Source organism: Nycticebus coucang, chromosome 11 (assembly GCF_027406575.1).
Source record: "Nycticebus coucang isolate mNycCou1 chromosome 11, mNycCou1.pri, whole genome shotgun sequence".
Classification (NCBI taxonomy): domain Eukaryota; kingdom Metazoa; phylum Chordata; class Mammalia; order Primates; family Lorisidae; genus Nycticebus; species Nycticebus coucang.
The window spans coordinates 103,392,730-103,419,065 of record NC_069790.1 but is presented as its reverse complement, the minus strand read 5'-3'; the positions used below and the strand labels follow the sequence as shown (position 1 = coordinate 103,419,065).

The 26,336-nt window shown below is 49.8% G+C and overlaps 1 protein-coding gene across 1 annotated transcript in view; it reads left to right on the top strand.

Moving 5' to 3' along the window:
- The window catches only part of PLXNA4 (plexin A4), a 442,851-nt gene that overhangs the window by 323,805 nt on the left and 92,710 nt on the right, over positions 1-26,336 (top strand). The window contains exons 6-10 of the mRNA XM_053553499.1: positions 7,938-8,061; positions 9,198-9,351; positions 10,570-10,669; positions 12,801-12,915; positions 24,107-24,307. Of these exons, the coding sequence (XP_053409474.1) occupies positions 7,938-8,061; positions 9,198-9,351; positions 10,570-10,669; positions 12,801-12,915; positions 24,107-24,307 (694 nt within the window). The remainder of the gene's footprint in view (positions 1-7,937; positions 8,062-9,197; positions 9,352-10,569; positions 10,670-12,800; positions 12,916-24,106; positions 24,308-26,336) is intronic.

The window sequence follows — 26,336 nt, the reverse complement described above, 5'->3', positions numbered from 1 at the left end:
CCAGTCACATTTTCATGAACGATTCACTCTATCACCTTGTTTTATGCATATTTTTGTGTAACAACACTTTACTTAGTACCTGTTGTTGATTCATTAACCTTGAACTCATGGCCAACAGCACTGTAACTGAACAAAGCTTATCCAACATACACATGTCCTCCGTAAGTCACACCACCACCTTCCTATGCTCGGGAGCACTAGACAGCACTTTAGCGTCACACTTGGGAACTGTTTTAAACAGCAAAATCGCCAAGAAAAAGCACCCAATGTGGAAAATATGGCACTAAGTAGGCCCCGAAAAGGACACCTGTTTCTAATGTGACAGCTAAAACAAGAAGGCAGAAGGCCTTGTTCAGTCTTGGTTGGGACATATGTGTCCAGTGACTTGAATCCTTCATTGCTCTGTACATGCTCACAAGTGCCTATTTGGGGATGTCAAATAAATGTTAGGGATTAGTTGCCTTCACAAGCATGGACTCCATAAATAATGAAGATCGACTGTAACTCTGTATGTCAGAAACTCGGCATACTTATTTTTAAAGAGAGAGCACAATAACTTCTCAGGGTGGTATGTGAGGATAAAATGAGGCAACAGAGGGTCTTACAAAAGTCCCACCTGCTCTTCCAGGCCAAGGTATTGTCTGTAATCTGGGTTCTCCTGGGTGTATGAATGATCTGATGAAGGCAGACACCGGTATAGGGCTGTGTCAATGCAACTGATGAAGCCCAGAACCTGGAGAGAACAGAGTTCAAGGTCATAACCAAGTCCACCTTCCCACTGTGATCCCCCACAAATACATGATCTCTGACCCACATCACCAGGTGAAGATTAGGTTCCTAAATTGCGAAGACATTTTTAATAAAGATACCATTTTAACTTATGTACAATGAGATGCCCAGACACATTTGCTTTGACAAACACTCAGGTAACCCACACCTATCAAGATACCCTTCACCCAGAGTCTGCCCTGTTCCTTCCCACAGCCTCCTGGTGGGCCCTCCTTCCCACATAATTCTCCCTTTTGTTTTTGGTAGGTGTCGATGAGACATCCATGGCTCAGAGAGACACATGACAAGAGGGCAGGAGAGAGAAGAGACGGCTGGGGGCCAGCAGGGTTGGTGCAGTGTTGAGGATGGCCAGAGAGCCTACAGGGGCTCTGTGTGTGAGGAAGTGAAGCAGGTAGCAGGTGTGGGAGGTTGACTTGCTTCCAGGGAGTGCTATGTCCATGCTCACAAGCCGGTTCTGAGATCTTCCAAACCTGCTCCCTCCATGCCAGGGGCTGTGCTAGGTGAGCTCAAGGTCACATAGGTGACTGTGTGAAGCCATCTCTGCCTTAGATCCAGGGTAGGGGGTTGCAGTCTGTACTAGAATCAATTCATTTGTTAGGCCCCCACTATGGGCAAGGCTCTGTGCTTAGAGAGTGTGTTGTGACCTTAGAAAGACCAGAGTAGCAGAGAAAGTGTTCCTTGAGGTGTCAAGATAAATCTGTTTTCTCAGTCACTTTTGCCAACTTTTCCCATGGATGTGAGGAGTAAGGTGGCAATAGCATTACAAAAGAGAAGGACCCAGAAGGCGTGTGTGAGACAGAGACAGGGACAGAGAGAGCAGGAGAGGAAGAGAGAGAAAGAGGAAGAGAAAGGAGAGAGGGATGGAGGGTGTGTGTGAGTGAGCAGTTCAAGGTCAGGGCCTCTGTAAACAGGCGGCTCATGTGGCTGAAGGGGCTGTTTGTACCAGCAAGGTCACAAGTGACAACATGAGTAAGAAATGCTGGTGTAATTTAAATCCTCCCTCCTACTAATCTCAATTGTTGTGAAGCACTTACCTGCCGACCCTGGAGCACAGAGGGCCACCCTGTTGCAGTCTTTTGCAGCCCCTGGCCCCGGCCCCCAGGCTCACCTGTTTCTCACGGTCATGGCAGCCTCAACAATGCTGAGCATTGATGTGACCACGAGTTTTGAACCTTTCTTCACAGGGACTCATCTTGTTCCTGAGCCATCCTGTTTCTGACTTGGGTTAAAAAAAAGGAAGCTTGTAAGCCCAGTCTGCCTCTACCCCTTCACAGCTGTCTCCTGTGCTGGTCATATTGCCTCTAATGACCAGGTTTGGCAGGTACCCAGAACCTCCCCTCCCCCAAAGGCTCCATGCCCGGGCAGGGAAGCCTGTCTCGGCCGCAGCAGGTAATCAGATCCTGCCAGCAGATTCAGCCACATCGATTGGCCCAGACTTTACCTTTCTTGAAAATAGTCATCAGTGTCATTCCTGGGAGGCACATGTAACCCAAGACATCACAGGGGAAGGATAAGATCAGCTTTATGAAGTGTCCCTCTTGTCCCCTGACGACCCTGCCTCTTTCCAGATTTCTTCTGTTGGAGGAAGATCCTCCTCTGGATGGGTGGCAGGAGTTACTCATCAGGGTCCCTCTAGCCTTTTGTGTGTAGTATCTGCTGAGATGGCAAGAGGGGAAACAAAGTCCCTAGTCCCCAGAGCAAAACGATGGGCTACAGCTGAGAACCTGTGGGCTCTCAGTTTCCTCAGCTCTGAGTGAAAACAAAAGGAGCCATCTCACAGCCATGCAGTGTGGATAAAGTACAGGAGGGGTGCACGTGAGCCCCCGCTGGGCCTGGAACTCAGCAGGTGCTCACACCTGACGTGGCCCAGATGAGCAGGACTGTGGGAGCAGACACGGAGCTGGACCTCAGTGTCCAGGAAATTCTGCCCCGTCAGTTCCTTTCCTTCCCAGGACAGGCAGGCTGTGGCTGGGAGGCGGGAAGAAGCCCACTATTGGGAAGTCCTCCTCACTTTGGGCAGCATGCAGACGGATTCTAAAAGGCAAGTCTCCCCTGTGTCTCTTAGCGTATCCCGTAGCTTTATCTTATCGCTGGTATTTGTAGCCTATATCCCAGGGCTACTAACCTGCTAAGTGAATGACCCCTCCCAGGGTTGTTTGCACAAGGTCTACGTAATCCAAGGAGTGGTTACATCCACTCTTGCCAACAAACTCTCAATGGTCTATGCTGTGGTCTCCCTTGGCTCTTACCAAAATGTCAGCCTCTTGTCCAAAGCAAAACGTTTGGCACCAAGTACTAGTATATCTAAATTTTTCTCTCCATGGCTGAGCAAATATGTAGTATGATGTAAAGAGACTTGCTTCTCCTCTCTTAGCCCCTCCTTCCATCTCCCAACACACACACACACACACACACACACACACACACACACACACTCACGAGCAGGTGTGTGCCACCCAGGGTGGCTTCTCAGTGCAGGCAGCAGAGCCCATCATGATAGGACAGGACCCCTTCAATGCTTCATAAGCCCTGAGAGGTTCCTGGGCCTCCCTGCACCTGCTGGCTCCTGTTAAGTCCTCTGCCCTCCTCCTGCAGGAGGCACGTATGAAGCCAGCATCAGGTGCTTCCCAGGTTGGCTTTGGGTCTCCCAACATGAGCAGGGTGGTGTGTTCAGTTGCAGCCTCCGGTGGCAGAAGGAGAATCACAGTATAACCTCAGGCTTCCTGTTGTGGGGTTTATCTTAACTATTTAGGTGGAGCAACCTAAATACTTAGACTCCCAGGAGTCCATAATGTCAGTCACTGGACTCTAGAATCGTGACACTGAAAGGACTCTTCTGGTCTACCCCTTCAGATAAGAAACCTCTTACACACCTGTCTTCCTGAAAGGCACCCTGTACTACATGGTTCACCATCCTCCAAGCCACGTAGGTCCATGTGCCCATTCTGTAGGCATCCCTAAAGAAGGTGAGGATGACAAATTAGGAAACCCAGTCCCTTCCCCTGTTGGGGACCCCAGATGTGACGACCATGACCAAAGAGTGGAGTAGGCATCTTAAGTCCTCTTGACTTTCTATCAGGCCCATTTGGAAAGGTCCCTACCTCGACCTCCTTTCTGCCGCCTTGTTCTAAGTGTAGATTCCCCAAACGGGCATGTGCTTTAAGCACAGCCACAGCCAGTGTGAAATGCTGAGGACTGGGGAGAAATGAGGAGCAAGTTCTGACATCCAAGCCTGTTGGACGCCTGCCGGAGGGCCCAGCAAGACAGACCAGCCATGACCCCTCCAGCCTGGAGGCTCGCCCAGGCCAGACTCACAGCCCTGTTTCCAAATTGAAATTTGTTTACCCGTCCGGCTGGCAGCACTGGGAGTTAATATTTCTATCACTGTATTTCAGAATTAATTTCTAGAGAACTTAATCACCACCCTCTCCCTCACTCCCTTCCTTTCTCCATTCCTTTCCCTTCTAATTTTCCACTTGGCTGGGAATTCCCCAGCAGTGGAAGTTCAGGCTTAGGGGAGGGCAGAGGTAGCTGCTTCATTAGAGAGGATAATCTCATTGGAACCACTGGCTTGAATAATCACTCCTTCCAGGGGCCCAGGGCCTTTTCCCCAAGAGCTTCTAGCAGCTCTGATGGGGGCTGGAAGGGGTGAAGTGCAGAGTTGTTGGAGTGAGGAAGGCAGGCAGGAGGAGGTCAGCAGGGCCGACTCCAGCTCCGGGCCTCTGCTGGGTCTTCTTGGGGCCTACTTCCTGCTGAGCCTCTGCAGGTCTATGTTTGGGGCAGAGTGACAAGGGTGTGACAGAAACAAATGTCTGAAAACTCAAAGTCACATAGCATGCCCTTTCTGAATCCATGTAGTTCCAGTTTTCCTACCTGGGAAATGGATGAAGCAGAAACTTCCTTCCACTATCAAGGGTGCCCCTACGGTGGAGTTGGGGGACATCCTTTAGGCGGTACCAGGAGCCTCTTGGAAGGAAACGTGTAAGCCCCCACTCTCTGCTCTTGCCTAGGTTGCTGGGAAATGGCCATCTTAGAAAGGCAGAAGGCCAGACCCTTAACACTCCCTGTAAGAAATAAGAGAGAATTTGTTCTTCCCCTTCCATTATCCTGTGCTTGGACATTTGTAGCCTCCACTCTCACAGACCCTGAAGGATAGTAGAAATGTCAAAACATCCCTGGCTCTGACCTGAAACTTGACTCTCCACTAAGACAGCTGAGTTCTCAATATCCTTTGACAGCTGTTAAGAAGCCAGAGCTACAGCCCAGACCATCCTTTCCCTCTCTCCTCCCTCCCGGGCTCTGGGCTGTCCTTCTCCTTCATTAAGAGAGAAACTGCTGCAGCCGTGCCTTGCTTTTATCTTTTGTCCCATGGGCCAATCTGGGAAAGATCTGTGTTTCTGCCTCAGCACCCGTTTGGAGGGGTCAAATGAGGACACGAGAGAAGGGCTGGGGTTAGGATACCAGCTCACATGTATCAAGGGCTTACTGTGAGCTATGCCCTGTGCTAAATACTTTACTACGTGATCTCATTTCAGCCTAATAACCCTATGAGGTAGGAACTATAATGTTTTGCCCCCATTTTATAGGTAAGAAAACCAAGGCACCAAAAGGTTAAGTAATTTGCCCAAGATTAGACAGATAGGGTGTTAAAATTGTGACGTACAGGTGGCTTCCCTGTAAGACCTCAGGCTGGGGGAAGGAGATGAACAGCTAATTTGCAGCTCTCAGGAACAGTGGCATGATGAAGCCACATGGACTTTGGAAGCAGCAAACAGTACAGGTAGAGCTTGTCCTGCATCCATGCCCAGCCAGACACCTTCGGATCTGCCCTTCCCCAGCAGGGAGGTTGAGTCCTCTCTCTCCTATTTCATTCTCTACTTCTAAGTCCAGGTAATGTTTGCCCTGGAAACAGCTCCATTTTTCCCTTCTCTTCATAATTTAATCAAAGGCATTTTTCAGACCTAGTGATTGCTCTTGGAAATAGGAACTTCAAAGTTGGGGCGTCAATGAATAATTTAAGCCTGTACTAGCTCTCTGGATCTGCTGTTAATGGGAGTAATAACACTATTAATAGCGATGTCAGTGCAGACACTCTGGAAAAGTCCGTAACATTAGCTTAATGGCTGAACATAATGGAGTCCTTGCAGAGGATCTGGCCTGGTAAATTAACTTCCAAGTCTTTTACGCAGACACTCCTATTGCCATCGGTCAGCTAGCAAAGCCAGGGAGTGCCATGGGGTGACCAGACTCACGTCTGACCCAGGGATGGGGTTTTCTAGAAGCACCCTGGAGAATTCATCTTTGTCCAACCAGTGGCAATAACATTCAAAGTGCTTCCTAGTGGAAGGCAAAAGTAGTGATAGCCTAGAGAAAAAGACTGAGAAGAAATGTTTACATTGTTCTAAAGCCATAAAGGGGGCGTCAGGATGACAAGGAAAATGGGTTCAGTCTGCAGCAATGGGTCTGCTGTTCACCTCTTGGCCTGGAAGCTTCAGGCTCCAGAACATGTCTGTGTCCTGACACTCACTCTCCCAGCTAGCTGGTGACATCAGGTGAGTGATTTACCCATCCTCTTCTGCAGTTTCCTGACCTATCACAGCACTGTTATGAGCCATAAATGACATGAAATCTAAACCCCACATCCCAGTGCCCATCAAGGACTCACCACACATGGCCGTGCTTGTATGGTTCAGGACTGGGTTTTACTTTCATATTACACATCTACTTGGATGTCCTCTGTTGTGTCCTGTGTCTCCCCTCATCCTTGGTGGGACAGCTTAGTCCACGGCTTCAGAGACTTCTTCTTGGCTAAATTCTTAGACGCTCAGATTACCCCTCCTGCTGTGGCTGAATGTGGGAGAAGAGACGCCCACAGCTTCCTTCTAAGCCTGAAGGTGACCCCAAGAGCAGCTCAGGATGTCCAAGTGCCTCCTTCCCTCATCTCCGGGCCCCACCCCACACCTGTCTGCTCCTTGAGACAGATGTTCCCTCCCAGCATCTCCCTCCCCATGTGGGTTCTATGTCCCTGGCTGTCTTCTTCCTCCTGGCACCTTCCTTCCTCTAACCAAAAAAGATCAGCAACTCAGGGAGGGGCGTCCCTGCATCTTATCTTAACTTGACCTCCCCACGACCAGATTCTCCCTACCCCACAGGAGAATCACTCATCCAGGGTTTCCAAATCATTGCTACTCGGCAAAGCTCTGTGTTCACAAGTTTCGTCTGACTTGGATTAAGTACCATTCCCTGAAACTCAGACTCCTCCATGCAGTGACCTGATGTGATGTGTACCTCTGGGTGAGGTCTGTGTTTTTTTTATGTGCAACTTTCACAAGCTCTCATCCACTAAGACGTAAGATGCCGGGTCACACTGGATGTGGTCCACCTGTGACATGGTACACTTTGTACAGCACAGGACATTAATCAATAACAGCAAACCTCAGAAAGCAGTTGTGCTGTGCCATAGAGCTGGGATTCTGATCCAGAGCACACTTTAAACTCCTGCACTCTGCTCCTTTGATCCTTCCTTCCCTTCCTCCCACCTGCCTACATGAGGGGATTCCAAAATAAATCAGATGTGGCCGCTGCTTTTGTGAAGCTCACACTCGGTATCAGAGAGCTACGCTTGTTACATAATCTAAGAAGGTCCAGAGTGCTATGGGACCTTGGGAAGGAAGATCTTCATTTTTGTCTGGGGTGGGCAGGAAGAGCTGCAGGTGCCCGGCTGCTGAGCCGTGCCTGGTAGGGAAGGGAAGATAGGTGGAGAAGTGGGCTGGGGCAGAAAGTCCAGACAGAAGCACCATCTGTTCAAAGGCCGGGTAGGGTGAAAAGTGTGTTCTATGGTATGGAGAGAAGGAGTCTCAGGCGGCCTAAGTGGGAAGGATAGATGCCACTGTGCAATGCAAGATTCCAGGGCTGAGGGTGACTCCCACGTTTCTGTGTTTGGCAAGAAGTGGTTAGAATTATCGTCTTTCCCAAATGTGGGCGTGATGGAGAGGGCCAGGCTTGAGGAAGGAAACACAAATCTCAGCTCTGGGAACACTGACTTTGGCCATGTCCTGGGAGCTGCTAGAAGTACCTGACCTCAATGTTGGCCCCTCCCTGGACCACATGGGCATCTCTTGGGTGACCTGCCACTGTGTCCTTCCCAGGTGCACGCGGAAGGAACGCTGCGAGCGGTCCAGGGAGACCCATAGGTTTGCCTCGGAGATGAAGCAGTGTGTCCGGCTGACGGTGCATCCCAGCAACATCTCCGTTTCTCAGTACAACGTGCTGGTAAGGGGCCTGGGCCGGGGCCGGGGGCTGCAGGGAAGTGCTCCCTCTTTACCAGAAGGTGCTTAAGCCCCAGGCTCCTCAGGAGGTCTGGGTGAGCCTGGCCAGCAAGCCCAGCTCTAGAGCAGGGTGGGATTCTAAAGAGCAAGTGTCAACCCAGGGATGGATTAACAAACTGTGGCATATGTTCACTGTGGAATACTATTCAGCCATAAAAACATAGAGACTTTACATCTTTTTCATTAACCTGGATGGAGTTGAAACACTTCTTCTTAGTAAAGTATCGTAAGACTGGAAAAGCAAGTATCTAACGTACTCAATACCGATATGAAGCCAGTAGATATTCTAATAACATCTAAGAGAAAAATTCCAGATAAGAGAAAAATTCCATTCAATTTAAGTTGGGAGAGAGGGAATTGGTGTGCTCATGGGCACAATGTGAGGGTATATGGCATGCCTCCTAGGTGCAGGACACAACTACAACAGGGACTTTACCTAAAAATGCAAATATTGTAAGCTAATCATTTGTACCCTCATATTAACTTGGAATGAAAAAATAATAGCATAGGTGTCCCTGGGTATGCAAGGAGGGGACAGGAACAGGAATGCTGGAGAAAGAGGCTCTACTCGTCATGAGTAGAAAGACAGGGAAAACTGTCACCAAAAATAACCTAAAAATGTAAAAAGGGTGTTGGGAATGGTATTTCAGTCTATGAATGAGAAAGACATCTGTGCAGAGGGAGAAGGGGCAAGCGGGACGTCCACGTTCTAGTGCTGGGCGCTGTAGGTGTTTCCACTTTTCTGGAACTGGAAATAATGGAAAAATGGAAAAGGCACTTGATCAGTAAGCCCTGAGCCCTGCCCCGGGTTCTCTCATCATAAAACTCCCCTAAACATTTCCGTTTCCTGAGGCCCAATGGGCTCAATGAGGTTTCCTTTGTCCCTGTCTCTTGGCGTCGCACGCGGCCTCCACGCGCTCTTGTGATAAGCGAAGCCTCTTCTCTGCATTAACACTGCCTCCCGCTTATCTGTCTCTTGTCTTTCCTGTGAGCTCTCGCTCTCCTTCCTTATTTCTTTATGCTGTCCCCTTCCTTTCCTGCTTTCCCTCTCCTCCTCTCCTGCTGCTCGGCTGGTCCCAGCTGGTCCTGGAGACATACAACGTCCCAGAACTGTCAGCTGGCGTCAACTGCACCTTTGAGGACCTGTCAGAGATGGATGGGCTGGTGGTGGGCAACCAGATCCAGTGCTACTCTCCTGCAGCCACGGAGGTGCCCCGGATCGTCACAGAGAATGGTAAGCAGGCCGAGCAGGCAAGCCCAGGAGGCATATCCTTCCCTGGCCTGGATGAGGAGAACTCAAGACAGATGTGGGGGATGAGGGAGCCTTCAGGCAGGGAGGCCAGAGGAAGGGGTGTGGGTTGGCGGGTGCCTTTCAGGAAGAGGGGATGTGATCTCCCTCCACAGCCATTGGGATTGACTGTTGCCACCCTCCAGCCCAGCCCCAGGTCTGCGTCCAAGAGTCCACCTCCTCCTGGGTGCGGAGCAGCTGCAGAGAGTGGGGTGGGGCAGACCAGCAGCCAAGCACACAGCCAAGTTCAGCCCAGTAGGACTGGCCTAGCCAGTGGTAGAGGAGGGAGGCAGGTTAGGACAGGGAGGCCACACAGCCGGGTCTCGGATGGACCCCCGGGAAACCACCTCACCCTTGCCTGTCTTCCCAGAGCTGCCTGTTGGTGGTGGCCATCTGCCCTGGGAAGATAGGAGGGGACAGAGGTTTGACGCTAGCAAGGGACAGCCCAGCCTGGGCAGATTGATCACATGTTGTTCCTCCTATGTGGGCTTGTCACATTTGTTCAGAGCTGATTGATTAATGAGGCTCTCAGGGATGGCAGAGAACAGGGCTGGAAGTGGGGGCCTGAGGTCAGGGCTGTGAATTAAACATGGGCTTCACCTCCTCGCTGGCGCCAGCTGGGAGTTCCAGGGTCTCTCACCTCAGTGGAGCTCTGAGCCCCCCAGAGGAGAGGATGGCAAAACAGAGTCTGTCTTTACAGAGACGGGGAATGGGCTCGTGTGTACACATACAAACACATATGTGCAAAACTACTTATACAGTTTGTAGCAGCATTGCTCCGAGTCTGCGTGTCTGTTTCTTCCTGGTTGTGAACCAATATGTGTGATTCTGTGAGACTGGCAAGGACATCCTATGTATGAATGCATATTTGTATACCCGTCAAGTGAGTGTGCGTGTGCGAGTGTGTGTGTGTGTGTGTGCACGCGCGCATATGCATGTGTGTGTGTACACGGTCATGAGAGAGATGGGGGCTTGGGGGTGGCAAGTGACACAGTGTGGCAGGGATAGGCTGAACCACCTTCTGCAACTGCCCTCAGGGTTGTCCTGGCAGCTGTGGTGCAGCTAAGAGCCCCAGGGAACAGCTTCCTTTCCCAGATGTATCGCCACCAAGGGGCCCATGGCATGGTCTGTGGCCTCCCCTCCTCTCACTGGTTCCCCTTGCAGGGGACCATCACGTTGTGCAACTGCAGCTCAAATCAAAGGAGACGGGCATGACCTTCGCCAGCACCAGCTTTGTCTTCTACAATTGCAGCGTCCACAATTCGTAAGTGCCCCGGCCTTACTCAACTCCCTGCTTCTAGGATCTGAATTCATCCAGGAATAAGGAGACCCCACTGCTCTTCCCAAGAGCCTCCATGTGGAGAAAGAACACAGGCCCTTTCTCTCATGCCCACAGGTTAATAGGAGGGCAATGGAAAGAGCAGAGAGTGAGAACCCAAGGGGTGGAGTGCACCACATCCCCAGCCCCTTCCTCTTCTCTGGAACACACATTCCTGACCTGATCTCCTTTCTGCCATCTGTTGGGGGCAGCACATCTCACCTGAAGAGCAAAGCTCAAGCACCATAGTCAGAGAAGAGAAAGGAGGGAAGAGGGACCTGGGTGTGTGTGTGCGGGGGATCTAACACTGCCTAGGTACTTGGCTTTTCACAGGCCCACAGCTGTGAGCAGTAGGCTGGTGGGGCTGAGGAAGGCAGAAAGGCCCTGGTGGGCAGCCTCTGGCTGGGGTCAGGATGCGGGACTCTGTCTCCAGCTTTGTAAGACTCGAGCATACATCTTTCACTAGCAGGTGTGAGGACAGAGGCTCAGACTCTGGAGTCAGACTAGCTGGGAATCCTCACCATCCTCTGCCCCAGTGTCCTCTGTCAACAGAGACACTGTAGCACTCCTTCAAGATGTCACCCAAACACTCAACAGCTGACACTGTAGGAGCAGTCGCTGGCTGGGACATTGTGCTGACTGCAGCCCTGAATATTGGTCATGAGGGTTACCAGGTCCATTCTAAAGACAGCAGCATGTGGAACTCAGTCTGGTCTGTCGCCTTGGCATGGCTCGTGGGCTGATCTCCAAAGCCCTGCTTACCTTAACACGCTGCTCCACTCTCCTCTATGTGCAGGAGAGAGAGCTGACCTGAAAGCCCTGTTGGGGCTATAGGTTTGTAGGATTTTAGGGTGTATAAATCTGGCATGGCAGCTGTGGACCCCATGTAAGGAGCCATTCAGCATTCTTAGCCAGAAATGAGCTTCTGCAACGCTGGGATTCTCTTCCTGCTTCTTCCTGGAGCTTCCTCTAGCTTTACCATGTGGTGGCCTAGTCCCTCCCTGCCCCCTGCCCCTTTGGGGAAGCAGAGTAGGTAGGAGAATCATGTATGAAACTTCCAATTGTCCATAAAATGATTTTAAGCATCTGATACACACAAGGCAATGTGTTTCTCAGTAGACGCAGAGGATACAAAAAGTAACACAACTCAAAGACTCAATCCCTGCCCTCCAGGGGTTGACAGTCTAGTGAAAGGGCTGCATGGTTCATGGGGTGTTGTAATAGCAGAAGGCCAGTGCTGTCCCAGGGAGAGGGCCCAGGGTGACCAACTCTGCCTTAGTCAAGGAGGTAGCCAGGTGGAGGAAGGGAGGAGGGCAATCCAGGTGGAGGGATAATGTGTGGGGAGAGGGGAACCTGGTCATGGCCAAAACATCAAACCCATGTGGGAACAGTGGACCTGGGCACCATGATGGGCTTAGCCTTTATGTAGAGACCTTTGAATTTTTGGAAAAAGAGAACCATGTTGGGTTTCTAAGAAATGTGGAGCTCCTGTAAACAGCCTTTATTTCCTAGGGGTCAAGAGTAGTGGTGGGGTTGCCTACTGTGGAGGAACCTGTTATCCTGAGAGTAGCCTCAGTACCTTCTTCTGTCTGGGTGGGTCCACACGGGTCCTTGATAGCTGAGACCAGAGTTGATTTGAATTAAAACCTGAATTTGTATTTGCCCAAACTCTAATGGTCTTTCTATACAGGCTCCTCTATCAACCTTATAATTCCCTCTTCAGCAAGGAGGATGTCATCCTGTTGGGGGTGGGGGGTGGAGATGAAGAACCCCTGAAGGACCAGGGTTGTCAGCTATTGTATGGGTCAGGGAGGAGGCCAGAGACTCACACCTTCCTGAGGACTTGGGGAGTAAAGGGATAGATTTATATAAGGCAACAGTTCTCAACCTGTGGGTCATGACCTACAAGAACTGTATTAAAGGGTTGCGGCATTAGGAAGGTTGAGAACCACTGATATAAGGTCTGCTCTTCCTGAGCATTTGAGGTGGTTTCTCTTAATACTAAAAATGTTTTGTTATACCCGAGGGACTCAGGCCCTCTGCTTTGAGCTCACCCAGGTTCCCAATCTGTGCCCAGGTGCCTGTCCTGCGTGGAGAGCCCATACCGCTGTCACTGGTGTAAATACCGGCACGTCTGCACCCATGACCCCAAGACCTGCTCCTTCCAGGAAGGCCGAGTGAAGCTGCCTGAGGTAGGTCCCCACTGCCAATGGTGAGTGCCACTTGTGAGCAAACCAAAGGTTCTGGGTCAGCCCCGGAAGTTCAGTTATAGACAAAGATGTATGCCAGGTCACTCCAGCCAGGAGGACCCTCCACATACCAGGTTAGTTCTGGCCTAATTCCAGAAAGATGGGTGTCCTGGCATGTCCTAGAAATAATTCTAAATGCACCATTTCAGGTTTGTGTGTAGGCTCTTCAGCTGTTCCTCAGAGCACTGTTTACATAGAAATTCTGAGACCAAAGAGGGCAAGTTGAGCAGGAGAGGGAGAGAAATAGCATGAAAGGATTATCAACTTACGAACCAAAGAGGTGGTTCTCAAAGTATGGTTCTCACACCAGCAACATCAACATCAGCATTAGCTGAGAACTTGCTAGAAGTGCTGTCTTCCACTACACTCCAGAGTGCATGAATAAGAAACTCTCCAGGTGGGGCCCAGCCATTCTGACTTTCACAAGCCTTCCAGATGCTTCTGAGGCTCAGTCCAGTTTGAAGAATCCCTGAGACAGAGCTTGGCTCCAAGGCTAAGACATCTTTCTATTCCATTGAAAACTCTTCATCACAGTAACAAAAATGTTTGCTGCCAATGCTGTTGCCTCTCTTAGGATGCACATCTGTGGGCAAGGACTTGGAAGACACCAGGCATGAAGACACTTTGGGAAAGTCTTCTGTTGCCCAAACATGACAGTGTTTCTTGCACTCTCTCAGGCAGCATTGAGCTCAACAGGCTCCAGCTCCTTCTCCCCCACCCCCAGTCTTGACTGTCCCTTCCCACCCCTTCATACACCCACACGGGTGCCAAGACCATATGGCAAGCCCCACAGCTGTGAGAGCAGGAGGCTGCCCAGGCTTAGGAAGCAAGGGGCATGGAGAGGGCAGACAGGCCCACCCAGTGCCTCCACACCCTCCCCCAACACTTGTCCCCCTACATTTGGCCCACACACTTCATGGCTGGAACAAAGGTGTCTGATAGCTAAGGCTGAAAGGGAAGAGCAATAGACACCCCATACCAACACCAGCTACGTTGGGTTCCTCCAGCACAGGGGAATGACTGCACTGTGCTTAGCCCTCAGAAAAGCCTCCCATCCCAGTTAGCCCAGGCCCTGACGGCTGAGCGGGAGTTCACCAGGTGGAGAGTGGGCATGGCAGTTCATTTTAGAGGTAGAGGCCAGGAGTAGGGGAGTCAGGAGGGGATAGAAGGACCCCTATTGAGTGGAGGAGCAGGGAGCAAATCAGACAGAGCAGCAATAGGAACATGCCCATCCAGCTAATGGAGTACTGGGGACCTTTGAAATACTTCAGATAGGACGATTGCTTTGCTTTTATTTTGTTCTTAGGACTCTCCACACTTGAGATCTTTGCCCCACATACCTGTTGGGAAAGCTGAGAAAGGATAAGAACCTTTATCTTGACTCCCATGGAGTCCCTTGCAGGAAACAGTAAGAGACGGTAGAAACTTCGGACACAGACCCTCTCCCTGTCCAGCAGGGTGGGTCCATGACTGGAAATGGCAACTCTGGATTCACAATCCGGTCAAGAGACCCCTGGGTTGTCACTTTATAGAGAAAGGAAGGACAAGGGTTACATCTCGGCTTTTAAGTAGAAGTGTGAATCTCATGTTCATGGGTCAGTTCTCTAGTTTTCTTTAACAAAGACAAAATGGATGTGAAGGTAATAATTGAGATGTGAGTGGGGATAGCTGAGGGTACACCCTTGGCATGCAGATGCTGATAAAAGGCTGCGCGGTCTCATCAACCGAGCCAGGCCTTTGTCTTGGGGCGCGTGGACCCACCAGGGCTGCAAGCAGGGTTCTGGGAAGTATGCTTTTGTTGTTTCAGTCTGAAAGTTGCATATACCTTGATGGGAGTTGAGACAAAGTGGTTTTCATCTTCTCTTCAGCTCTGCAGACTGGTGGATCTGGCAGAGGTGATGCTGCAGAGAGCTTCCAGAATAAAATGAAAGCAAACACAATTGAGGGATCTGGTGGATTTCAAAGGCTTCTAATCGTTTAATTACCTTGAAGAAGGTTTTCAAATTTCTGCTTTTTCTTTCTTGTTTGCTCCTCTTGTCCTAAATTTCTTTCTTTTGAATGTATAAAAGGAGCTTGCATCTGCTGCTCAGAAGGAGGGGAAGAAGAACTAAAGGGAGTAAAATAAGCGCCCAACCTGTTTCCCAGTGCAATGCCGGGACCCTTCTAGAAGAATGATGTCTTTTGGTACCCAGATGGCAAACTAGGCACAACGTCCTCTCCGTACTTCACTGTGGCAAAGTCTGGGGAGTCAGAGCATCTCAAGGCCCCCAAGAAAGGAACTGGCGGGGCAACCCTGGGCTATAGAGGGGCTCTGAGCTGCACTGAGCTACTGTGCTGCGCTTCATTCCTCCCCATTGCAAGGGAGCTGTGCTCTGTGAGCCTGGCATATAACTCCAGGGTGACTTGGAACTGCCAGGCCTCCCTAGCACACTGTCACATGGAATGAACTTTAGCTTCTCTTCACTTCAGTTGTTCATTTATTACACATGAAGGAAATGCAAAGGGTATGCTTCTGGTCCAGGAGTGGACTTTGGATTCCACCTAGCTCAGGACCAGGGCCATTTTGAATGTGAGCATGGAGGAGAAGCTGGAGGTGACCACCTCATGATGGTGGTTGGAGTAGCATCTTCCTAGTGAAGGCGCCAGGGAGAAATAAATGCTTGTGAACTATTGACTGACTCCAGCCATTTGAGTCAGGGGCCCATTGTCAGAGGGAGATCATTGTCCTCAGGATTCAAAAGAAAGTCCTCAGATATAATGGAAGTATGATGATTTTTTAATGTTGTTTTGTTTTTTTCTATTTTTACATTGTATGTATACATGTATTTTCATATTATATAGTCTTGTGTTGCTTAACAGTGCAGGATGCATTCTTTAAAATGCATTTTTGGACAATTTTGTCTTGCAAACATTATAGAGTGTATTTACATAAACCTAGATGGTACAGCCTAGTACACACCTGGGCCATGGAGTATAGCTATTGCTTCTGGGCTACAAACCTGTACAGCCCACTGCTATAGTGAATACTGTAGGAAGCTGTAACAGGTAGAAAGTATTTGTGTATCTAAACACATCTAAACATAGAAAATATGGTACAGTAATCTATGGGAGCACTGTCATATACATGGCAAGTAGTTGCCTGAAACATCATTATATGGAGCACGACTGTATCCACCTCTAGGAAGAGAAAATAGCAGGAATAAGAAGTGAAAAAAAAAAAAACTACACAAATGAAAGGTGATTTTGCAAAAGCCCCTCTTCACTATGGTCCTTTCTCCCGTCCAGAAGAACAGCTTATTCACAGCATGATACTCTGAAGTTTGCCTAGAATGTAACTGTGCATTCTTTATTACCCTATGTATTTCCCATGCTCGCGGCATTGTGAGAAGTTTAAAGGTGAATAAGACCTCTGTAGATCTGCATTTAGAGGTTTGTACAATGGGGTCATTGGTCTCCATGACTGCTGAAGTTCTGTAATTGTAAGTACAATAGAAACAAGCGGGAAATCCAAGCCCAAGAAATGGTCTTACAGGATGAGTAGCAAGGCTTAGGTCTACCAGTTGTACCTAACAGAGTGCCCCAGGGGCCAGTGGTTCCCTGGATAGCTAGGCCAAACCCACCCTCCTGGAATGAAGGTACACCCAGGCCCAAGTGATTCTTCTGGAAACTCCTGGGTTTTCATTTCCTTTCACCCTTCAAGTGGGGGAATACAGACAATGTCCTCTTATTAGCTAAGAGTAAGGCTGCCAGGTGGCTTTCATCTACCCAGCACCATCCTGCACCCCAGGAATGCTTTCATCTGTCGTCTTCCATTTCAGCATTGGCTTTGTTGACTGTCACGGGGGATGTTGAATTACCTCCTTTTTTCCCGCTGAACAAAGAGTGTGTTCAGGTGAAGTTATTGGTCTGGAACAGAGAACTGTTCATTGTTATTATTACATTAATGGCACTATTCCAGCATAATTACAATTATTAGAAATAGAATGCCCAATAACATGTGTCATTTACAGTAACTATATTCCAGTTACGAGGAATGATTTTGTTTCAACTAATGATGGCATTGTGATAACAGCCCTGGGTCTTCAGATCAGCTGCCAGAGCCTGGGTACCAAATAGCAGAGGGGGAGGTGACACAAGGTGAGACTGAAACAGGTGGCAATGTCTCCGTGCCCCGAGTTCCCTGCTCCCCACAAGAGTGACCTTACTGGGGGGCAGCCATTGACAGCCATGCCTATACCTCCAATGAGTCGGAGGAGCCACTGTTCCCCAGGTGGTTTTGGAATCCCCTGCTCCTCCACAAATTGACCGAAACCTCCCCAAGAGCCCCAGCCACTTCATAAGAGTGATTCTCATGGGTAACAAAGATGAAATTCCATGAAAAAGCAAACCCATTGGCAAGACTGTGTCCTCCTCAGGTTATTTGTTTTTGTCTAAACTGAACTGCAAAGTGAAATCTGCTGAATCTCTGTTCTCTGGGCACTAGAGTGGGCAGGCTAGGGAGCTAGAACACATCTGGCCCACAGGTGTGCAGGCTCACAGAGGAAGTTCCACACACTGCCGCCCCTCTCCAAGTTCAACCCGTGTACATGCTCCAGAGAACAGTTGTATGATCAGAGGAGGCAAAATGAATCCCATTTGATTTACTAAGCTGTATTTGAAAGCTTCTCCCAACATCTCTTCCTACCCCAACTCCCCTGAAAAGAAACCTGGAGCCAGTATTTGTATCATGAAATCTGGTGTCCTAAGGAGTGATTTCTTTCCAGGTGTGGAACATCCTAACTCCTGACCTGCAGCTTGGCATGTAGTCCAAATAAGCTCAAATAAGCCCTGTGCCATGAGACAGGGGCAGACCATGGGCATTTATTTACCCCTCACAGCCTGCCTCACCAGTGAGTCCAGGTCCCTTCCTGCAGGGGAGGCGTTCCTGGGATCCAGCGTAAGGCAACAACCGCCCTCCCACACACACACACACAAACACACACTCTGCCTTTCACCCTCCTTGAGGAAACAAAGCCAAATCCAGCTAAAGAACTTGCTTCCCACCCATGCACCACCCCCCACTCCAGGTATTCAATTACTGGGTTGCCATTTCTCCAGACAACTGCACTTTCCATCAGTCTCATCTGCCCCTCCCCCTTAAGGTTATGGGCATTTCCTTTTTGTATTATTACTTTGGGCTCCCTATAAACCAGCCCATCGTAGATCACACTAATGGCATTATAAACTTGAGAAACAGCAAGAAAATATATGGTGCGTTACATTTTTGTATTGGGCGCCATGGTTCTGAGAAGGTGAGTGTAAATTTGGGGGGTGGTTGGGGCACAGGCTGGCTTGTCTTTGGAATTGATGAGGGCTGAGGTGACTTGGAGGTGGAGGGGTGACCTGCAAATCACTTATTCCTTGGCTGACCCTGGATCCTGTGGTCCCCCCAGAGCTCCATGTTCCCCCAGTCTTGCTGTAGCAATAAGAGAATTAGAGCCCTCGTCTTGTAAGCACACCAGGGGCTGTAAATTCATGGGCCTTCCACTCCTTCCCCAGGCAGCACTAGCCCTGAAGGCAGCCTTTCCTCTCCCAACTAGGCAGCATTCTTTATGTCCTTGTTCAATTATTTAAATATGTAACGAAAGCTCTGTAGAGAGCAGTCGCTGAGGTCCCGGACACGGTGGGTAGAAAGGCATCTTTCTCACTCCCATACGTTGCCTTTGCGTTCTTGCTTTCTGCAATGAGAAGTGCCATGTTTATTTTGTGTGCATTTAAGTGGAGACCATAATGTGTGCCGGACAGCAGACCTGGAGGCACTGGAGCTGCCTTCTGAGTGGCGAGCCACTGCCTCTGCCACTCCACACCCCCGGTCTGTCTTCACAACTCAGAATGTAGCCACAGGCAAAACAGCCTCCAAGGGAGCCCAGTGCTTATGATATGCATTTGTCTCCAAACAGTCTCGTTGAATACAGGTGTTTCCATCCTCCAAGAGCTTTTGAATGAGAATTCAGAGAAATAGCCTCCTTGGAAAAAAGCAGAGCAGGACATCTTTTGAGGAGCTTTGCAGGGAGGGTAGAGACTTGCCTGTGGAGAAAAGTGACTAAGATGATTGGGCAAAAAATCTTGTGCTCATCTTCATTGTAGGAACTGAGTAAGACCACCAGTGCCCTTAGTATTAAAACTGTAATACTCATCATACGTGTATACTGATAACATTTGTAAATAGTATTAAAGACCACCAGTGCCCTTAGTATTAGAACTGTAATACTCATCACGTGTATACTGATAACATTTGTAAATAGTATTAAAGACCACCAGTGCCCTTAGTATTAAAACTGTCATACTCATCACGTGTATACTGATAACATTTGTAAATAGTATTAAAGACCACCAGTGCCCTTAGTATTAAAACTGTCATACTCATCACGTGTATACTGATAACATTTGTGATCTTGGATGCTGATTGTACCTCTTGTAATTGCAGAAGTCGAACATGTCTTGAGTATTACAATTTTAATACAGTTTTTTTCCTTTCTTAAAATGTGTATACATTTTTTGACAACTTCTGTATATGTGTGCTGCTATGGAACAATACAAAGGAAAATACATGGACAGTGACAGAGATGGCGGGATGTACAGGGAAGGTGGTCCAGGGGTCAGGAACTAATCCTGGGTTAACTGTGATAAAGAGAATCATAATTCCACTCTGCCTACCAGAGCTGGTACCCAAATGGATGATGCCAGGTCGCACCTTACCAAGCATTAAAATATTAAAGTATGTCCCTCCTGACAGCTACCTCCAGGAGGCCTATCTTCCTCACAAGACCCCCTTCTTCCCTAATCCCTCCAGCATGTGTATAGCTGGTTGGTCCCTTTGTGCCCCCTGGGCAGGAATTATCAACCCCTTTTTTAGAGAGGGGAAAATTGAGCTTTGAAAAGATTATATAGTGATATATCCTAGGTTACCTGTTGGGTTTATGATGGAACTGGAACTAAAAAGAAAACAAACTGTTCTCTATACTTAACGCTGATGACACATGTGTGGGCTGTGTCCCCATAGAGCAATTTCCAGTCTTTTGCAGATACCACCTGGTAGCTTAAAGTGCAGTTCAATTCTGATGCCATCTCCCTGGAGTTAGCATCAGATCCCTCAAGTTAAAGGGCTCAGTCCCTTGAGCCTGCTCCTACTTCAGATACCAATCTTAAGTCTGAGGTTGTCGCTTGCACTTCTGACCAACCAGCCATAAACTCACTTACGTTTACTGGTTTATTATGAAGAATATTACAGAGGATGCAGATGGTCAGCAAGAGGAAGCAGTTTACAAGTGTGGGGAAAGGGCAGGGAGCTCCTGTGCCCTCCCCAGGCACGCCACTCTCCCTGCACCTGGGAGCTCATTGAGCCCCTTCATTCCGTGTTTTTATGGAAGTTACTTTAAGTGATTAAATCATTGCCTGTTGGTAACTGAACTCAATCTCCAGCTCTCTCTTCTCCAGAGTGCCAGGCCCTCCCATCACATGGTGGTTCCTCTGGCAATGTACCCTCCTCCTTTAAGAGTCAGCACATCAGCATAAACCCTGGTATAGTTGGAGTGGGCTTATTATGAATAACAAAAGATGCTCCTCTTACCCTAATTACTCTGAAAAGTCCATCCATGGGTTTTAGAAGCATCTGCCAGTAGGCAGAGACAAAGACTGTGTATTTCTTAAGATACACTATCCCAGGGACCATAAAAGCCATCTAGTGTAAACCAACCGCATCATTTCATGGGTGAAGAGATCCAGAAAGTTCAAGGGCCTTGCCCAAGTCCATGTGCTTGGCTGGCAGATCTGTCTCTGAGCATCCAGCTTGTGGGTGGGCATACAGCTCAGGATATGTGAACTAAAATATAATCTTAAGTCCCCCAGCTGACTGAGTGGACCCCGCCTTGGCTAAGGAGTTCCCAGATATACCCTAAAATTGAGTTGCTGGCCATGAAAAGGTAGGTCAGAAGGGGGCCTCATCATGCCCCCTTCCCTCCGTGGCAATGTCCTTGGTAACTCATTAACAGGCCTAGTGCTATACAGGGCTTAAACCACACCTGCAGATCCTCAATTTACTTTGTAGACCATTTCAGTCTGAGTATATTATATGCCTGGTGCCTTACCTTTGATTAGCAGACTTTCTTAACTTAAAATATTCCAAGCCTTTAAATAAAGTTTCATTTCTTTAATCAATTATAAATCAAAGGATCTTTAACCCCCCCCCCTATAACTTGTAAGCTCCTACTTTGAGAAGTCCCATCTTTTCAGGCCAAACCAATGTATGCGTTATTCCTTCCATGTATTGATTTATGACTTTACCTATGATTCTTGTCTCCAAATAATGTATAAAACTGTAACCAAACCATAGCAAGTTCATTTTCTCAGGCTTCTTGAGCATGGCTCCAGGTCATGGTCCTCATACTTGGCTCAGAATAAACCTCTTTAAATTATTTTACGGAGTTTGGGTTCTTTTCCACTGATAGATGCCATCTCCCAGAACAGGAGGCTACCATTATGGGAGCAGTGGCAGGACCTGGAACCTTCCTTCCCTTCCTATGGCCCCTCATGTCTGGGGCACCTGGAGCTGTTGAAGTTAGTCAGGCTCCACACAAGATGTGGACTAGGCTGGACAGGGGGGAAGTGGGAGCCACTGGGTGTTTATAGGAAGATGCATGAAAGGAGAGGGGTCCCTTGGACATGAGGTGGGACATGATGAGAGATGAAAGGCAGTCTAGGCCAGAGGAAAGATAAAGGAAAAAACATCTGCATAATTGCTCACTCTCTGCTGACACCTTGTATGCATGTGTTCGTGGAATGCTCCAAAATGGTCATTTGGGGAGGAATTTTGAATCCTTATTCACGGTTAAGCCAAACAATGGTAAGAGCACATTTCAAAAGTCTGAAGTGAGCAGAGGAAGCCAGACCTGCCCCCAGTTACATGATGCCCCAGCCAGGCTTTCTCTGGTTGAGAACAAGGTCTGAATGCCCTGAGCCCCTGGACCGTGGAACAGGCCCCAGCCTCCAGGCAGGAGAGAGCATGGAAGTTTCTCTGAAGTGTCCCCCAGTGTCAGATCTGTAGGAGATTTTGCATTTGGAATCTCAGGGAGAGGGAGGTCAGAATCTAGGAGGCTGGGGCAGGGAAGGGACACGGTGGTAGAATGGTCCCTCCATGCTTTGGTGCCTGGAGAAAAATTACCATTTTACATTTCAATTAGGAGGAACTCTGGGGTCAGTCAGTAGCCACTAGAGGAAAATAGGCCTACCCCAGTCCTGGACCTCTCCAATTATTATTAATGAACTTACTTTCAGTGCTGCCAACCTTTTTATATGCAAACTAGGCCTTTATAGGGCCACTGGTAATCAGGACTCATTAGAGAACTCATCACAAGCCTCAGTGAGAATTGTGCAGGCGACGAGAGAGAGGCTTTTGCTTCTGTCCATCCCCTGGACAAGAGCAGTCCAGCCCCCAGGCCAGCTCCAGAGGGTTCCTCAGTTTCCGAAGCGCCCTGGACTCAGAAGATCCTTGCTGACTCACTAGCCCATAAAAAAGGCGTCCTGCCCACGTTGGAGCTTGCCCTTCTCACTCAGGGCAGAAAGCATGGTGACTCAGGTAGCTGGCACCTGAGTTGTTCAACTCAACTGCTAATACCACGCCACTGTTTCTCCTCTCTCCGCTTCAGTTTCTCCCTTGCAAAGTAGAGGTTGGTCAGAGGACTATCAGATTCCCAGCATCCTTAGTCAAGGAGATGACTGCTCTAAATCATGGAATCATGACTGATGAAGATGGACTAGGCCTTGGAGTCCACCCAATTGATACACATGGAAATTGAGTTCCAGTGGGGAGGTGATATGCTCACAATTCCACAGCTCATCAGAAGCTCACTGGGCTCTAGAACTGGCCCAAGTCTTCTCCCTCCAGGCCTCAGTCCTGTGATGGTACAGGTTTCAAGGACACAGGGACTCAAGTTTGCTGTGGGACCCAGGAGAAACAGCTGCCAGTTGCCTGGTTGCCTGGGACCCTTCCCATCAGCCACCCTCCCCCCTTGCTGGTTTCCTCGCTGTCTTACTCTGCAGAGAGCAGCCCCTGCATTTCGGTGGTGAGCCTGTGATGAAAGATCCTCAGAAAGGACAAGTGTGTCACGCTTTTGATGGTCACCCTGCCCAGAAGCCATCTGTCTTAGCATTCCTGGACATTATCACCTGGGAGGCATCTGGGGGGTGGTGTGCCCTGGGCCCTGCATATGTCACAGGATGCCTCACTTACGCCCATGTCCAACAGGCCCAGATTGTGGCTCTCTCACCCAGCGCCTGTGAATCCAGGACACACCAGTGTCCACCTTTCAGCTGGGCAGAGCACCCACCCTCCTTCCTCTGGCCCATTCTGTCTCCAGCCCTCCATGTACACAGCTGATATCCCCTAGAGAAAGGCCTGTGACTCACTGTCTCCATCCCCGAAGACTGTCTGGGCCTCAGGCTCCAGGGTTAAGCGTGCCCCTTGCTGCATCCAGAAGGAGCTCAGCACATGTCTGATCTGAGAGGCTTTTCTTTGGTTCAGAACATCCCCAGAGTTTAGTCAGAAGCTTCTGGTTTTAAAATGCCTACAGGGCCAATTCCAGAGTATTCCCAGATACCAGACTCAGCCCAGTAATGGGAGGGCCCCCACATCCACCCTGCCCCAGGGTGGTGCAGACTCACATTCTGGAGGCAGAGTGAGGCGCAGGGCTCTGCCTGGCTGTGGGGCTTCTACATGCCCATCTGTCCCAATCCTTGGTAGCCTGGAACTTGCCAGGCAGAGAATCATCAGCCCACAGTGGGACAGCATACCCTCTGGCAGGGACGTCTCTGTTAGGGTAGACCAGGAGTGTCAGGCTCTGGAGAGATGGGGCAGGCATGGAACCTGAAGAGGGTGAGGATGGCTCTGTGAGGAAGGGCCTCAGATGAAAGACCAGGACCTGGGGTTTCTAGTCCCATCCCTGCCCCACCAGGGCTGGGGTGGGCACGAGAACCTGGGGCCTCCTGTGGGTTCGTCTGAGGGAAGGCGGAGCTGGGGAACAACCAGATCATGTCTACAGGCCCTTCTTGACCCTTCAGCTTCTGGGCTGCCCAAACTGAGCCTGCCCTCTGTCCCCAGGACTGCCCCCAGCTGCTGCGAGTGGACAAGATCCTGGTGCCCGTGGAGGTGATCAAGCCCATCACTCTGAAGGCCAAGAACCTCCCCCAGCCACAGTCGGGGCAGCGCGGTTACGAGTGTGTGCTGAGCGTCCAGGGCAGCGAGCAGAGGGTGCCAGCCCTGCGCTTCAACAGCTCCAGCGTGCAGTGCCAGAACACCTCTGTGAGTCCCGCCCTGTCACTGTCCTCTCCTTGGAGACAAACTGTCCCTCCTCCCCGCTTCCCTCCACCCCACTGGTACCACGAAGGCCTTTCACACCTGCCCTTGTCTGAGCCACCATGCATCAGGCCCTATGTGTGGCCATGTTGAATGAGGGTCCTCTGCCCAAGACAGGGCGAAAGGGACCACGGGACCAGCCAAGGGCTGTTGAACCCTGTTTGCGGGCAGATTTGGTGCTCCAGGAACATTTGTGTCCGTTCTCTTTCTTGAGGGAAGCTCTAAAAACCCAGGGTCCTGCCCTCCCACCAGGTCTGACCTGAGTATGTCATTTGAGCCGCAAAAGTCCCCAACTGCCTTCATACCTACATGGAGGCTGTTTCCCTACAAAGAAGGCTTCTGAGACAGGCTAAACGTCAGCCAAAGGGGGAACTGGCTGGGAGGGAGAAAGTTGGCCAGGGGGCAGGGAGCAGGCCAGGAGCACACTGCCAGGATCAGCGCAACCCTGCCCAGTGTTCAAAAATCCATGTGAAGCCACAGCCCTGCCCCTCAGGCTGCGGACCCCATCTGCCTGATTTGTAGGTTCCCCATGGTGAGCCCTACCTGCCATCCTGTCTGCCACCTCCTTGCTCTTCTGCCCTGTTGCCCTTCCAGACACTGCTCTGGTCTCTCTCATTCTCTTCCTGCTCAACTTTCTCTGTGCCCAGAGGCTCAGAGGCAAATGGATTCATAATATTTTCAAGTTATAAGAAACCTTACAGTTCTTCTTCATTGTACAAAAGAGAAAACAGAGGCCCAGAAGCAGGGGCAGACACTTACAGAGGGACTGACACTTACACAGTTTGGGGATCCTCTTTAAGATTGACATATAGGTACAAACTTAGACGCTTGGGCAGGCCTTAGAAGGGGCCGTGTGAGCAAGCGCAGGACCTAGAGCTGGAGCTCTGTTTGCTTTGTGGAAACGAGCCCCCAAATCTATCAGATGGTAGGTGCCTTGCCCAAGGCTGCCCAGCTAGTGAATGGCAAGACTGGCCTGGAGTTAGCGTCCCTTCCCATGTCACACTGCTCCCCATTCATCATTCTCCTTGCTGCGGGAACGTACATGCAGTGTCCGTGTTTGCGGATGTGATACGGAACCAGGAGAGTCCCAGACAAAGGACCCCTGACAACAGCCTGCTCTTCCTGCAGGGAGAGGGATAAACTGAGCTCAGAGAGGCCCACACACTTGCCCAAGGGCAGTCGGCATTACGGGCACTGAACTGGTCACTGATCCCACAACCTATGAAACCCCAGATGTGTCCCTACAGCTTCCCAAGTGCACAACCCCCTTGTCCCTTGGCAGCGGGCTTTTTCTTTTTCTTCAGACTTCTGCAGCACTCCAGATTAACCTGCCAGCAAAGGGGATATTAAACACCTCCTATTTCTTCATAAATCCTGAGGCCAAGCAGACCAGCCCCATGGGGCTTGGCTCAAGTAAATCTCTCCAAAATAAACTCCCTGTGGGAAGAGACCCACATTCGGTCCTCACATTTGACTCAGCAGAAGGTCAGTAGGGATTTCAAACAGTGGGGATTTCAGCCTCGTTGCCTGGGAGAAGCTACCCCAGGGATCTGGAAGGCAGCAGGAGGGAGTATGGAGCCTGTGGCCTCAGATGGCTGTGCCCTTGGATGGCTGTGCCCTCAGTTCCCCAGGAAAGGGATGCAAAGGTCAGAAGACTTAGGCCGATTCCATTAAAGAGACATGGGGACACAGGTAATAGCATCAGTGGGTCCTATAAAGCCCTTGGTCGGAACTCCCTCCATGCCCTGAGGACTAACTTTAGCTTCCAAGAATCTCCCTGGGACCCTGTGCCATTTTAGTTGCTCCCAGAATTGGAAGCAGATTGTGTTGGAATGTCTTCAACATTTCCTACATCAAGAGCTGCCCAAATGAGTGCTTGGCCGTCGCAGGATACTCCCCAAATGTGAGAGCGAAATCAGAGCCTCCTGGGAACACGGGCACAGACAGGATCTCAGAGGTCCCAGGCCAGTGAGAG